The 17079-nt window shown below is 35.2% G+C and overlaps 1 protein-coding gene across 1 annotated transcript in view; it reads right to left on the bottom strand.

Annotated features, from left to right (window-relative positions):
- Positions 1-13433, bottom strand: part of N4BP2L2 (NEDD4 binding protein 2-like 2) — a 31398-nt gene extending 17965 nt beyond the window's left edge. Inside the window, exons 1-4 of the mRNA XM_009703364.1 lie at positions 13385-13433; positions 8775-8866; positions 8341-8417; positions 3502-3645 (exon numbers count right to left, since the gene is read on the bottom strand). Coding sequence (XP_009701666.1) covers positions 3502-3645; positions 8341-8417; positions 8775-8866; positions 13385-13433 — 362 coding nt within the window. The remainder of the gene's footprint in view (positions 1-3501; positions 3646-8340; positions 8418-8774; positions 8867-13384) is intronic.
- Positions 13434-17079: the final 3646 nt, after the last annotated feature.

The following is a 17079-nucleotide window of genomic DNA, read 5'->3' on the forward strand; positions in this document are numbered from 1 at the left end:
CCGGGGTCATTGGGGGCAGCTGTCCCGGCTGTGTCCCCTCGTGGGTGGGGTGGGGTGAGGAGCAGAAGAGGCCTTGACTCTGTGTAAGCCCTGCTCGGCGATAACTAAACATCCCTCAGTTATCAACGCCGTTCCCAGCACAAACCCAAACCATGGCCCCATACCAGCTCTGATGAAGAAAATTAACTCTACCCCAACCTAAACCAGCACATAGGTCTTCTAGGGTTTGGTTTTGTGGTGGGTATGTTTTGTTTTGTTGGTTTTGTTTATATTGTTTATGGTTTTTTTTCTTCTCCAAACAAAAGAAAAATAAGAATAGTAAATCATCCGTCAAAGACAAGGCAGATGACAACTTTTGATAATTCAGGAAGTAAACTAATCAAACAAGAAACAGCAGTTTAGATGAAGTAGCAAAACTACAACTATTTTTTTCTATAGCAACATGTAATCCTATGTAGCTGATGCTAACTGGTCAGCGATATGAACCAAATTATATATGTTCTGCAAATTAATTCTCATTTAAATTTCATGCTTAGAAGAGCCGGTAAAACTACAGCTGAGTATCTGAACTATTTTGTTTAAATTTACTTACTGAACATCTCACTAGTTTGACGTATGCAGCAGATACTTAGAATCTGCATTCGTAACGTTAAGGTTCTATGCATTAGTTGTATTTAAAAAAAAATCCTGACACTATTATTTCATTAAATAAATGAACTAGCAGTTTACTAGAAATCTAAAACAACAGGAAACCTTCGTTCTAGGTACATTATTATCATCAACAGGTGTATTGCATAAAAACGATGCCAGACAGTAACAATTTTTAGATCCTCAGTCTAACTGAACAGTGAGTTCTCACATTTCTTGTACATACTTTTTGACAACATACGTAACTTTCCTTGTTTGTGAGGGAGCAGGAGAAATTCAATACCTGCAACATGTATTTCACATCATCTTTTTATTATTTCTACATATAAATATTGTAGCGTAAAAGCAACTTCTGAGATATGCGTATGACCATGACTGTCATATCCTCATTAAATATATTAATATATCATGCAACAAAAATGTGTTGTACAGACAGTAATTCCATCATGTTTCCACCTACCATGTCATTGTACTTACCTTGGAATACAGCTTTACAGATTAAGCAGTTTACAAGAAACGTTTGATACAGTGCCAAGTCGCAAAGCATTCCTTTCTTGTTACGTGTCCTTTGCAAACTGCACGCCTATTATTGATCAACATGCTTTGCATATCAAAAATACTCACCATCCACCAATCATTTATTAAAGGTAACACAAAAAAATGCTGTACCATTTTAAAATAGTATGAATTCACATCTATTTAAATACAAATTCCAGTTAAAGAAAACTTAAATATCATTTAAGTATTGCTAAAGAAAAAAAAAAATCCATTTAAAAACTGAAGACAGAAGGTACCAAAAGTTACCGTAACATCAATTTTCAATAATCAGGTCTTTTTTGTCATACCTTAGCACACTGTGTGAATATTACATAAAGCCTCAATAAAGTTTATCACTTTATTACAGCTTAAAGTAATATAGAGTAAATAAAATGAGTCTTTCTAAAACCTTTTTATCTTCCTCCCACTTGAAATACACTTTCATGTTTAAATATAAAAACTTTGGGATAATTAAAGTATTACTGACCATTTACAAGGACTTCATGATTCTTTTGAGACATGGAAAAAGAGAACCATGAAAACTAAAATACAATAACATAATTGGTACAAATAAAAGACAATGAGGGAAGGCAATTAATATAGGTGGAGAGCTCGGTTTTTTTATGTACACACGTAATTCAATATATTAACAATCCATGCACTAATGAAGCATTTTAAATTATTTTTCAAATATTTAAAATTATTACTAAAATGTGAAACTGCACACGTCAACCTTCATAGTTAAAAAAATCTCTTATGAAAATGTTATTGTAGATACACATTAAATTGTACAAATTTAGATTTGCACAACAGGTGTAGAAAACCACAGATACTTCATTATATACTGGATGTTCAACTTTCATGGTATTCAGACTTGAAAGATGAAGTAATTTTGGGGGTCTACTCAAAAATTTTCTACAGGTAAAAAAAATTCCACTGGCTTTGGAATTTTCAAAATTCTGATGGCTATTACACCAAATTAGTAATAGAAAACCATGAAAATTCTTTTAGCTACGTACTCACATTCTTGACAAAACTTCCTATTCAGGATTTACTCATTCAGTGTACAAAGAAATCAAATGTAGTTAGACCTGAAGATGGGTTGTTTCAGCTAGCAGGTTAGTAATAATGCTCATCTGTACAAAATCCTACAAGCTTGAAAATAATAAAAGCTGTTGCATCGAACTACTGAAACAACACTGAAGACAAATACATTTTATTAATACAGCAAGCTGTTAGAAAGCAAGCAAAGTGAAAACTTACAAATTCGTCATTTTTTCAGAGAAAAAGGGCAGTAAACTAGTCAATCTCCATGCTGGCTCATTCTTTGTTGTGTGCTAAACAGATTACATTGGCTGTGCCAAAATTAGGAACACAACATGGCTTTGCCAAATTATATCCACTATTTATATTGAATTGATGCATCCCAACTGCGAACCGAGACTTGACAGCTTAGCGCTTTAATCCTTCATTTCTATCGTAAATGAAAGAAATTGACTTAGAAAGACATACCTGTGAAATTTTGGGGGTTTAATGATAACATTTAGGTTTTTTTAGTCAGCACAAAAAAGTTGGTGGTGTACAGCCACCATCATAGTTTATATACCTTCACTGAGAACAAACAAAAAAAATAATTCAGGTCGCACAGTTTAAGGCTGGTGAATACTGTGTTGGCAGAATGTTGCTTCAGCTGCCAGATGAGCTTCTGAGACAACAACCCCAGACACCACAACTGAAACCAGAAAATCCATGCCAAAAATTTGCCAATTGGTAATACATGCCAAATACAACAAAAAGACAATCCAGGACATAATTGTTTTCAAAAAAATCTCCTAAAAGACAAGAAGACTAAATGAAAATCATTAAAATTGGTTATTATGTAAATAACCTCTTCTGTGGGGCTTTAATGCTCTTTTAAAAGATATCTAATATGAACTCTTCTTTAAAAAAAACTGCTCAACAGTTACTTAATATATGACATCATCATTGTCCTAGGTTTATGAAGGAAGACTCTACTATATGTCATACTATATTAAATACTTTACTAAAATCAAAGTTATTACAACTGTAATAAATATAGTTTTAAAAAACATTTAATGTACAATTTTATTTACATGCAAGTCTGTTAAAGGAACAGCCTCCAGAATAAAATGGTCTTGAAATAGGCCTATTTAAAACGCAGAAGATCCACTACTTATTGGAGGTGATGCTGTGTTTTAGAAGGGAAAGTAACAGGTTTTTATTAACTGACTGCAACTGTGTTATCGGCTACTGGAAATACTGAAAGAATTCCATGAGTCTGTATTGTTTCCCCACCTATGTCTTCGCTGCAGAGGTGGCCTTTGAGTGTTTTTGTGGGGAGGTACCACTGAATTCATGACAATAGGTATGGATATTTGATATTCATATCGTTCCAACATCTGAGCAATCTTCTCACGAGTGACCCCATGTTTATTCCTCCTACAAAAATAAAAGTTTAAATAAATTGTCTGGTATGTTTATATGTTTACAGTCTTTAAGAAAAAAAAAATCTCTAATGTCACAATTTTTCTTCCTGCTTTCAATATTTTATTATACTGTATCCTCATTCTCTCAGTATTCAACTTGTATTGAGGTTCATTTTAACCATTCACCACTGCGTATATTAAATAACAGAAAACAATACAGTCGTCCTTCTTCGTACAGAAATGTGATGTTAATCTCCAGGACTATGTACTTAAATAACCCTAGAAGGACCTTGCTTTCTATCTACTCATCAGATCTGACATGGTATACTAGCTAATGAGTAGAAGGATGAATAATATTATAGACTACTATTTATGAAACCAATGCTCAAGCTAGCATGAAAAAAAAAAATGAAACTACATGGTTTCAAGACTTAATGACAGAATATTTTCCCATCAGTAAGTCTCTATATAAAATAAGGAGCAATTTTAGTTTTGAACCAGAATAGCATGCTCATACCTTTATGTACTACCTCTTACTGATACTTGCTGTAAATTTAGAAGTGTACCAAAACACATATAAGGGAGGAGAGGCCAAAAGTACTGTTGTCCTGTTCTTGCAGTGTTTAGTGAACAGCTACTTTCAGTCAGAACTTGGCCTGTTAAGAACCTGAGACATTAGACACTACATTAGAATGTATCTACTTAGTATCTATGGAATAGGATCTTAAAATCCATGTTAGCAGAAAATTTCGGTCTCTGCCAAAAAGAAAACCATGAAGCTCATGCACAAATTGAATGTCAGAGAATTGCCAGCACTGTAACACAACTGAATCTAAAAGAACAGACATAAAACAGAAACAAAATGTTTCGATAGTGTAGACAAGTATTTATCATAACCCAATACATTCTTATCACCAAGAAAACTTGTCCAAGCTGAATTATTTCCAAGTCACACCAACAGGGAATATATGCCTGCATTTTAGTGCTTTCTGCCAGGTACAGAAGAGTCATGGGCCTCCTCTCCAACTTGCTCAGTTCTACGGAGGAGAAATCAATACTGGGAATAAACAGGCTATGCTGGAAAGAGGATACTCTATACAGAAATATTTTAAAGATTGATTTCCTCCCCCCGCCCTCCCCTGAGTTTGTGGATATTATTACAACAAAGAAGTACATTTCAAGTTGATGAGGGTTCAAAGCATACTCTAGGTTTCACTAGTTTCACATCCAGAATGGAAGAATTAGTGATCTCAGAAATACTCAGAATTATGTTGGCTCCTTAAGGTGTATCTTACCAGCTTTCTTTCTGGGAAGAAAAGGTTTAAGTAGAGCATTTCTTTCATACACACTCTTACCTGAGACAACATCAGAAGCTACAGTGATCATCACAAGCGGCTTGTGATGCTGTCTAAATGCTACTGATTTCTACATTGTGCTAAAGTAGTCCAGGAGCAGCAGTATGTTGAACTTATCAGTTAACAAGTCTTAACAGTTTTGGTGCTATTCACAAATATGAACAAGGTTAATGGTAAAGAAAAAAGCCAATCCCCCAGAAATATGGGGATTCTATAAAGCACTTGACTCTCATGACAGAAAAATAAAACACGATGAGGAAGTCTAAGTCCTTTTATGCCAAATGGTGGAAGCACAAAGTTATTCAATATTTTCCATATCTTAGTATTCCTAGAAAAAGATTACAGCTCAAGTGCTCCGGGCATAAAGTGCACACTCATCCACAATTGAATGGACTTGTGTATAACCACTTCATAAATAAGTACTTTTCCTTAAAGGACGAAGCAGGAGAATAAAATCACCACCAGCAAAATCGCATGAAGCATAGAAATTAACTTCAAAAAGCAAACAAATCTGCTGTATAGTGTCATTTAATACTGGGATCTCCTCTTCAGGCATGCCTTCACTCATCCTTTGGTGGCTTGACTATGCTGAAAGTGCATAAAGCCATCTATCCTTTACCAATAGAGATGTACTAGCAAAAGTGCCTAACAGATAGTTAGAATTTGGAAGCTGGTTTTGCTTGGAGGAACACAGAATCTATTGATAAAATCAAAGTTCTGTCACTATTAAATGCTTCTACACTAGAAGAATCTTACGTACCAATATACTGGCAAAGTAATCCTTCATAGACATGACTACTTAAAAGAATCAGCACAAGTTTAATGAAGTCACTACCAAATTGCAGTTTTATGATCATATTGAAGGAAAAAGGATTATATTAAACATGTTTGCATTTCACTTCTGTGTGAAGTTACACAGCAGATAACTTTAAGTTAAAGCAACATCTGTCCCAAATAACAGATTATGCACAGGATACCTGTTGTTCCCCAAAAGCTTGCATCAAATGTATACTTTCTTTTTTTAAAATTCTAAGTCCCAACTGACCAGCTACTCAGAAAGCATACAAACATGACAGAGGGTAATTTTTTCATCCAACACTGACTAAACACTTAAAAAAGAAAGTAACAATAATAAAAAAAATTTCTTGTATACCAGTGATTTTGCCACTCGTGTTCTCTCACTTGCAGTTTTCAAGACTTCCTAAAATGGTATCAAAGTACAAAATCCTTTATATAAAGGTCTAAATGCTATGCAAGAAGTCCTGAGCACTACCACAAGACATATGTCTGTGGAGCCAAGATGTTTTCACAAAAGTTATGTGCACAAAACTAAACACAAAATCACTCATGAATGACTCTAAAGATAATTTGTACCTCACAGACACACTGGAAGAAAAAGACATCAACACCTATTCCACACTAAAACATCTGTCACGTTCTTGTCATCAAGAATTCACCCGGTGTTGACCTAGAGAGCCTTTTCACAAATTTCTCAAACACATTAAGCGATGGCAGAAACAACCCTATAAAAATATCTAGAAATGCAACTGGCTTTTAGAATATCGAGATACTATATCACTTGATAAAAGTTACTAACAATCTAGACAGCACTACTAAAAACAAATAAATGAGCAGCACGTATCAAAAATGTAAGTATTTTGCCAATTCAAGTAGGAGGGAGTGTATTTTTTATTCCAACTACCAGAAACAAAGAGTCTTAAGTGATCCTGCTTAGGAGGGAATTAGAACATATGACTCAGACAACTAATAAAATTACCTGAATTTATTATTAGCATAGCATTTGCCCAAGAGCTGCACAAAACATTGAGCTCAGAATTCATAAGGGGAATCCCAAATCTACAACATCATCTCTACCATTATCTACTTCCCAAACACACGGATATGGAGAAAAAAACCACCCAAACCTTAAAAATTGAGCCCTCTCTCCAAGCAATTGAAAACCAAACCAAAACCTCACATCACCACCTTTCCCAAACTCTCAAAAAATAAAGTTTCCAGACAATGGGCCTCTATTCAAATATTTAAAACAATGGGAGCTGCTAAAACGTTTCTAGGAAGCTCCTAAGCACTGGTAGCAGCACTTCACAGTTCAAGGGTTTTCCTTTGCTTTTGGGAAAGACAAACTTTACTCCTACAATTAATGACTGCACAATAAAATTCAACGGTAACAACACTTCACATTTGCTTATCCTGCTACCTGTTAAGACCATGTGAAAACATGAATTTTCCAGGAAAATGAGTCTGTCTCATGTAATGGAAATCTCACACTGAACATCTTAGATATGCCTGATTATTAAAACAGCTTCCTAACTTGGCTGTGCTGCACCCCAAACTAGAAAAACCTATTAGAATTTATCCTACAGAGAGAGGACTCCATCTCTAAAAATAAGTTAGTGGTAGCTTAGGAGCAAAAGGTGAAAACTTTAAAAGATTTATAAACACAATAAAGTCCAAGTCAGCAATGTAAGTATTATTCACACATACTTTGTGCATTGTAGGCGCTACTTTACAAAGCTGAAATAATTGTAAGCCAAGTCAGTTGGAAACATATAAAATGACCACCAGTGAGAAAACTCTTTGTGATCAACCATGAAAATACTACATTTCAAACAATGAAATATCCCTAAAGTTGGTTTGATACCCCATAGATTCCTAAAGCAGACACATCCGAGACAAAAGAGACAGTAACCAGGAATAATAAGCAGCTTCCCAGGTACTCTGACAACCCAGAAGTCCAATGACCTATGTCCAACAGTACTCTAAGTCAGATCCTCTGAATACTGGGGACAATTTCACAAAATCTTACAATAGAATAATCTAAAATGTGAGCTTTCTCTTTAACCTTTACTGATTAGTAATGGACCGTTGCTCTTTGACACCGAGATAACTATAAAAATAGACAAAACAAAGCACTTATATCGATGCACTCCTTGCAAAATGCGTAGTTTCTTTTCGGCTTCTACCTATTTCTTGCCATCAGTATTTTGTAGCAACAAATTTCTCAGAATAATGATTCACTACAATAGCTGCAATTCTTACAGGAGTCAATCATTTTTCTACTCATGTCCAACAAAATTTTAATACTGACATTTTGAGCCAACAAGACAGGACCTCTATTTGTCTCTTTGTTTATCCGTAACACTTCCATTTAAAGATAGATCTCAAAATGTCTGTTTAAACAAAATACATTTTATACTAGTAGTTAAGTATTTAAAAAAATAAGATACTGAATAAAATATAACGTACTTCAAACTTATGTATGCATATTTATCTGTCTGTCTTATCTATCTCTATATATACAGGTACAATGATTTCTGTAATATAAGCCTTACTTTTCTAATTCTTCAGGATCAAACTTCCACCAAGTATCTGGCTCATGAAACTCCACTCTGTATCCCTTTTCCAGAGCCTGCAACAAGCAAAAGAAAAATGTGTGCTGTGTGTATCATTATTACATAAACTGTAACATAAAGTTTATAGACCAGTATAATAAACCAATGTAGTTAAGTCTGCTGTGGTAGCATGCTGAATTTCACTTACCCCCAACCAGTCTTAGCTTTCATTCCAGGCTAAGCAGATGAGATCATGTCAATCCTCAAACTGGTGTGAACTATTGCCATACCAATTACTGATCATATCAATAAGCAGTCTCTCTTTAGAAACTTGAGTAAGGAAAATGCTTCTGGACAAAACAGACCAACTTACCACATGTGAAGTTAAGTTTGAAAAGCTGTAACGGATGATATAATCACACAACAAAACCTACCACTTCCACATACGGCTTCATTTCCCAGGCTTGAGTATTAGTGTTGTCTATTATAACTGGAGATTTTCCCTGCTCCATTGCTTGCTTTGCTGCAATGAAAAATAATGCAAGTTAATAAACAACTATGTAACTGAAATAAAATAGTAAATGTAAATAAAATGTTTCAGATGTTTTTTGCACCGATCTAGTCTGACTGAAACACACTGCTCTAAGAAAAGGAATAAAAGCACTGAAAGGTAGAGACAGGAATGAAGTAGAAGCAAGAAGGTAAGAAAAATTAAGTGAAGGGCATAAAAATCAGGTGGTGGTGAATTGATGGAGAGGGGTAAATGGAAAGTGTAGAAGTCAAAGCAACACAACAGAACTGCCCCCAGTCTGTGGCCTGCTGAATATTTTTTTGAGATCCCGGCATGAAACATTGCACAACCACATTTTTTGAGCACATCTAGAGAGCATGAGTATTACATTCAGCTTCTACATAATGCTACACAGGAGACTTACCCAAAGAAGTGAAAACCCCAAGTTCTATACCTTTATCAGCTTCATATCCACCTCCATTTTACACAAACTAGGAGAGCAGTTCAGCTCTTCTTACCAGAAGTTCAGACGGAACTCCTGCAGATAAGAGTACCTAGAGAGGGTACTTGAGTATACCACTGTTGAGACAAATGGGCTACCTTAATTTTCATTGTTTTAACTTCCTTCACCTTTTTATTTTGAAGGCAAGACCTCTGCTATTCTTTGCAGAAAGGGACACTACTTTTACATCTTTAGAAAAGAACTACTTTGTGCATGGATCAGTAAATGAGGTTCTTTTTGCAGCTTGAAAAGAAGCCAGATGGAAAAGCAGATTTCCAACTTATGATTATCAGATTCATGAAGAAGATTCCTCAACTCCTCCTACAACTACTTTAAAGCATCTTACAAGTGAAATTAAGGCTCTTATAAAATCTATTCCTCGGCTTCTTTGTTCCTCAGTTAATCAGTAAAAACATAATAATTCCTTATCTGTTTTACAGAAGCATTGTGAAGATGAATTCCATTAAAAAAAAATCAATTGCTCCAATGCTACACATTGAAGCCAAGGAAAAAAAAAAATTAGGTAGTTCTAAGCAGTACTAGCAATGTGAGCCACAACACATCATGAATTTCACATTTCAAAATTCTTGCAGGAAAAGAGCAAGGATTCAGTCCTTCTTTTAAAAGACACAGAAAGGGTGTAAAAGGAAAAAAAAAAAAGCATTATGGTTGCAAAGCAAAACTCTGAACCTTAGGAAATACCTGAATTAAGGCTGGGTGTGTAGTAATTATGGGGTATATGTATTACCATACTGTCCTTAAACACGTTTGTGCACTATTTCCTCCCATGTACTCCTACTTCTTTCAGCATGTGATGGACTTGTAGTTGAATCAGTGGTATGTATCAGATCACCAGCATGACCAAAGCATTCCTTTTTTTTTTTTTTTTTTAAAGTAATTGTGAAATAAATAATGAGTAAGTCAGGATGACTGCAAAGGGAGAAGGATTATCTTTTGGTGAATGTTCTTGAGCACCATCCCACCTCTTTCTAAGTGGCCGCTACTTTGCATGATCTTCATTTTCTGGCTGCCCAATTTCAAAAGTTACAGGTATCACTTACAGAAGTGATGTGAACTCATCTGAATAAGAAGGCAGTGAAAATTTATTCTGAATATATTAAGTTTAATTACTACTACATACCCTGAAGAAAATATCTAAACTGCTAAGTTTAGCATCTAAAATAGGAAGATGTTTTTAGCAACTGTGCCTTAGCTTACAAATGAAAAATTCAGAATATAATACCATGAGTGCTCAGACGAAAGTTAAGATGATGAACTAGATGAAAGAACTGAAAATCTTAAGCTCAAAATACTAAAATAACACTCATACAAAAAAGGCTCCAAGTGAAATAATAATGTTCCATTAAACAAAGTTAAAATAGTATGCATTAAATTAAAAGTGAGATCCATAATGAATGCGAGGATTAAAAAATACATCTGTTGAATACCTGCCCATTTAGTGAACACTGCTCAAGCTGTACACTGGATGAAGTGGGAATCTGAAGCAAGAAAAACCCTAAGTTATTGGAGAGAACTACGGATTTATCTTTATGGAAATCAATCCATACAATGGGAAAAAATTAAATGAACAGGCTGGGAAGTAACTCTGTAGATGGAAGGGAAGAAAAAAGCAAAGATAAAATACATTCCAACAGAGCACTAAGAATCGATGGAAAAAGCAATTAAAAAAAAAAAAAAGAAAAATCTATTGCCCTGGCTTCATTAACCTGGCACAAATGATCTTTCTGAACCCCAAAATCTAGAAAATGAAACTGGTAGGATGATAGAAGTAAGGGAAAAATCCTGAAATATGCATTTCAGAAAAGATTCATAAAGGTAGCAAGAGAATAGCCAATTTTATCATTAAGACAATGGGACGATCACTAATTTACAAAAGCTTGAGAAGAAAGACTATATTGTAAGCTACAACCCACCTGATATATTCTACTATTTTGTTTTATATGCCAAGTATGCTGATGTAATATCTTAGATAAAGCTTTGTTTAAAAGTAAAAAAGTTACCAATTAATTTTATTAGTCACTGTCAAGACAAAACCAAACAAAACCAGAGCTTAAAAAGCAAATAAACCCCAACCTAAGCTGTCAAGTCAACAAACACATCAAAGGCAGCTAAAAGTTCCAGTAGGAGTGGCAGAATAAACTAAAATAGGAGACACTTAGCAAAGCCACGAAAGTGAACTTAAATGGCCTAAAACCCTGTAAGAGTGACACTGATTTCACAATTAAAGTCGCAGTGGCAAATTAATTTAGTATTTCCTAATACTAGTTAACTTGACCTTACAACCTTCACATTAAATGTGTATGTTTTAGTATCAAGGGTATGTAATTCACTGTCTCATAAACATTCCAAAGTTTGAAATTCTGTTCATCTAAAATCAATTCATTTTTTGCCCTAATGGGTCTCATGTGTAACTATTTTTTTTCTCATACTTACTATATTATAGATTCACTTCCTCCCCAAAAATGGGGGTGGGGGGGTATAATTTTTTCATTCGTGAAGAAAGTAAATTTTTTTCTTCTCCATCATTCTGACATTAGGATTATAAAGCTCCAGCTGAATACACTGTCATACGAGTATTAGCAAATATATAAATAACTTACGCAGCTGATATAATCCAGATCAAACTTTAACCTAGACTCACTCGTCAGACAAGAACCCCAACTATCAGGATTACCATTCCCCTGAAGTTCTCATTTCATATATTTCAAGGATACACACACAAATGAAACCAAGAGCTTCTGAAGCACTTCAAGTCAGAGAGCTCTATCTAGGCAAAGCAGGAGGTAAGAATTGAGTATAACTTCAAGCAAATGTTTTGCAGTGGAGGTGTTCTATACAACACAGCACAGCTGTTCTTGTTCTTGCTATCAAAATCACTAATTAACTAAATTATACACTGTTCTGGTTCTCAAAACCACTGTGTAACTAAGTGATAGAGAACTACAGAGATCTTAAGGTCTAGTCAGAAACAGCCCGGAGCCATTGCCAAGTGAGAATTGTTTGGAGGTCTTATAATTGTGAAGTGTTGGGCCCTCTCATCCATAAACTACTACCTTAAGCTCCTATTGGGAACTTCAAAGTATTTATTATTGCTGCACTCCAACCCCAAAAGTGCTCTTTATAATTGATATTCTAATGATTGCTCTAAAACTTCCTTCACTGTTCATGCACAAAATGTTCCCCGATCTATCACAAATTTTGCATTAGGGTGAGGAGGGGAGAAAAGGGGAGAATATATTTTTTTTTTCCCTTGACTCTCTGTATCTTTTGACGCAAAGTAGTCTTTTAGACAGGAAGGAAGCTTCTGCTTGAGACACTGCAGCACAGACAGTTACGTGCATGCACAGGCAGTGGCGTAGTTCAGTTTGTCCACCCTTGGAGCAGACCAGACAGACAATGAGATTCTTAGAAAACTGCCACAGAAAGAGCAAGAATCTGTCTGCTACCCTTCTTACCTCAGGTATTTACTTCCTTGCCAACTAAACCCAACCTTTGGACACTGCTAGGTATTAAGCAAGATGACCTATTAAAGCTGTTAATCTACACAGTGAACTAGAATCTTCCTCAGGAAAACTCTTCCATAAATTTTGGATGAACCTGAGATCAGGAAAGACACTGGAAAAAATAGGACACTCTGCTGCTGCCAGCATTAAAAAGGTTACATTCTCCCATCAAGATACTAGTATCAAAGGTAACAAATCGGCAAGTCATAGCACAAAGAGCAGAGATTTTCTATTTTTACCTCTGCACCTTCTAAAAGTTCAAAATTTAATGTATATATATACACATTAATTAAAATATAAGGAATACTCTAAATACATACTTCTATATACACTATACTAAAAATATAGATATACGCCGTTCCATATAGACTATTAACACACATGGACATTATGCTATACTTCTATTTTCTAAATATAAGCATAATTTAATAGGATTCCTCTTATGCATTCAAACCTCTCTTCTGGTTCCAGTCATGGGCATCACCAAGCTGAGCAGCATTATATGTATATCCATCTTGTTGACGAAAATAATCATCGGTGCTGAATACAATGCCATCACGACTTTGACCAAGCAGAATACTGTTAAAGAAAGGAAATTGAAAAAAAATATTAACTTTTATTTTTTAGACAGAAAAAAACCACCACACACAGAAAAAGAATATAGCTAAAATAAATTTAACTGTGCCCTATTTCTGAACTTCTTGCAAACTTTGAACGGGTTTATAAAAGTACACTCGTATGTATTACCAATAATTCTAATCCAAATTAAAGCAATGTATTTTCCCCCTCTCTACTACTTCTGTATATGTTGTTTCTTCCCCTCCACCCCCAAGAGATGTTTGCACCCATCTAATTTATGGTTAAACTGCAGCAAGTTCTAAGGACCTCATAACAATGTAATATATTTACTAACATTTTCCATATCTATTCTCATTTGGAATTACCTCTAGAAACCGATCTGATCATGAGGAACCTGGATGCAGCTGAGAAATGAACTGGATGTTTAAATCCTTCTTCAGCACCTTAAACTATCAACATGCCCTCTTCTGACCTTTGTCCATGCTGCTTGCAGGTACAATGCAGCTCAAACAGGAACAGCAAAAGAAAACGACTGTTTACAGCAGTTTCCCTATTTTGAGGAAAAAGTAAAAGACCACAACAAACTTTGAAGATTGTCCTGTCAAGTCAGGATTACAGAAGACTGTCCATATTCCTTTACGATCTTACACTCTTCTATTCCAGTTCTACGTCTTCTCCCTCAGTCCTGGGTACACAGTCTTACTTGCCTCTATTTTCTCATCAATTCTGGCACTCACGAGATCTATAACCCACTGGAATTCACCACCTAGAAGAAAGCAATCCTTTTCTCTTTTTTTTTTTTTTTTTTTCCTGGGTTACTTTTCTGAAGCTTTAGTAGTTGAGCCTATTCAAGAAAAGGCCCCGACAGCAGATACATTAGAAGCAGCTAACTATCAACGGAGACCTCCCCTGGTTGAACAGCAGTAAGCTGCCACATGGGTTACCACATCGTGTAGAAATGTAGTTTCAGTCTAATACATAACAAGAAATTTAAGACAGGATTTTTTCATATCTCAGTTTCTATCAGGGAATTATATAATTTTTCCCTATCGTTCATACTTTACTGCTAGCAAGAGACAGGAAAGCCATGCATTTTACTATCCCTGCGTGTATCACTTCAAATCAGGAGAAAAGCAATCACTTCTCCAATCACTTAAACCACTTGATTACAGTGTTTTAGCTTGGTTTCCTAAGGCAATGCCATTCCATGGTGACCTCTCGACATATAGACCAATTTCAACAAAATCTGACAGAATATTCTCTCATAAATACTATGAATTTTTATGGGTGGGAACACAAACAGACAACCCAAAGCAAAACGAATTTGTAAACAAATGGATAAAATGCAGAGATTCAAATTAGGATCCATAAAGGTAAAAAAGAGAAAAAAGCTGCAATGCAAATTTCACATTTACCCAGTCTTTTAGGCCTGCCATTTCCAAGCAACATAGACATTTTACTGACTAGAAGGTTACTTCATATGTACGTCAGAATAAGTTGCATTACACTCTGCTTCTTGTACAGCTAACATTAAATATTACAGGAGAAATTTAAGTATACTTTAGCAAACAATAAAAGACACTGTGGGGAGGCCGATGAGAGTAAAAAGGGGAACTCAGAGGGACACAGTTGCAATGTTTACTGTTAACATGTTTATTTTTACTCTATACTGCAGTATTGTATATTAATAATAATATGTTTATTAATTACAGAAGTTATTATAATGGGTGATGTAGGAATAGTACAAAAATCCATTAAGCTCTTCTACAATTCTGTATTTGCATTATCATGAAATGCCACAGTCAAACCTTCTGGAAGCATCATAGAGCTGACTTTTGGATTTAACTAAAATTCATCCTAAATGTTGCCAAGGCACGCCAACAAATACCCGTGAGTCAGAGAAACTGATTATAGCAAAGTTACAGGGAATAATTAACTGCTGGTTGATCAATAACAGCAGAATCTCTGTCAAATCAAATCCACATCAATCCATCCCAAAGAGCAATCCCCATTCTGCCAAATGTAAACTTTATTTTCAGAAGCTCCTTGGAAATTGGGGTTAAAAGAAAACCTTGTAAAACTGAGACAACAGTCCAATTCTGTTTAAAGTGTGATCTACAGACTAAGTGTGATTACAAAACATCCTTGACTATTTTTGTTTTCTATAGCATATTTAAATTTGAAAATAAAAACCAGCCAGTTAGTGCCACAGAGCATTTATAACCCACTGCAACACTTCGATATCACTGTCCTATCGAAATCCAGGCAACTATTCTGGTTCAGAAATAGGCAATGTACCCAAAGGCTATGAAACTCAACCTGCCCTAGCAGTAGGTGGGACTGCAGTACTGCTGAGGTGGCAGGAACAGAAAAGAACTGGCCAAATCCCAAATAATGTAGGGGCACAAATGTACGCTACTTCTAAGTTATCAAGCTTTCCCATATGTATCTGCAGGAAGAGCTACTTAAGTTTAACTCCTACACAAGGAATTTGCTATGATTTCCCACCTGTCATCAACAACAGACCTGTTATGGACCATAGCTTAACGACTGGGACACCGTATTACATATTAACTTACATTCCTACACATTTATTGTCCCACAACTATGTTGCTGGTTATTTTTGCTTTTAAAATACAGAGATTTGTAACAACAAAATTCAGATTACTGAGGACCAGAAGAAACTACTAATGATGCAACTATCAAGTAACATGACCAAAGCTGTATACAAGCTGTTTTTTCCTTCTTGCTCTCTCTCCTTTTTGCAGACTATTAAGGTTACCTCAGGACAAAGAGCAATGCTATTTCAAAAAGCAGAGCATGATACGCCAAAATTATAGCCACTTTTTTTGGACATTGTTCAATAATTATTTTTGTTAGAGCCTATCTCTTTTAACAGAAAGTGTATTACACTGGTTTAGGAGAGCACAGAAGGATTCAAAACCTATTATTGTTCTAAGTAGATAAAATGGCACCAGTAAATCATACACCACACACAATGGCATTTTTTCCATATCTATTCCTCTCTTGTACAAAATACCTAACAGGCATTTATACTCACTAAGTTACTTAGCTATGATTTTGCACATGGCCCAATTTTCTTATTTACAATATGCTACATTTGCCAATTAATAACGCTAGAAAAACATGATCCATCTTCTTCCACGCTCACTTTTTGTGTGCTGAATGTATATACACAGATCTTAAAGAGTAAGGACCATCTGCCTTAAGAAAAGAAACAGCAAATAATAACTGGGATTCTTCTACCAGCTGAGTAGGTAAGACACACCCCTACAGCTCCTAGGAGCCTCACCACCAGGTTTCTGTAGGAATACATAAGAACTGATGAATCAACACTAATGGGGCATTCATTTTTATTTTTATTTCTAGGAACTGACTCTGTTTGCTCGGTGTTTTGGAGAATAATTCACTTACTCGAATTCTCCGGTTGAATCTTCCAAACATCATTAGTTGTAGCAATAAAGAAACACAATGACAAGGGTTCAGGAATCTTGCAAACTCACCAACAAAGTTTATTCTTGACATTCCTTGAAGTCCAGAATACACTACAATTTATTTACGAACCTATGTAACTGATATAATAGACATCATACAGTAAACTA

The sequence above is a fragment of the Cariama cristata genome, unplaced genomic scaffold, assembly GCF_000690535.1.
Source record: "Cariama cristata isolate BGI_N322 unplaced genomic scaffold, ASM69053v1 scaffold9217, whole genome shotgun sequence".
Lineage (NCBI taxonomy): Eukaryota > Metazoa > Chordata > Aves > Cariamiformes > Cariamidae > Cariama > Cariama cristata.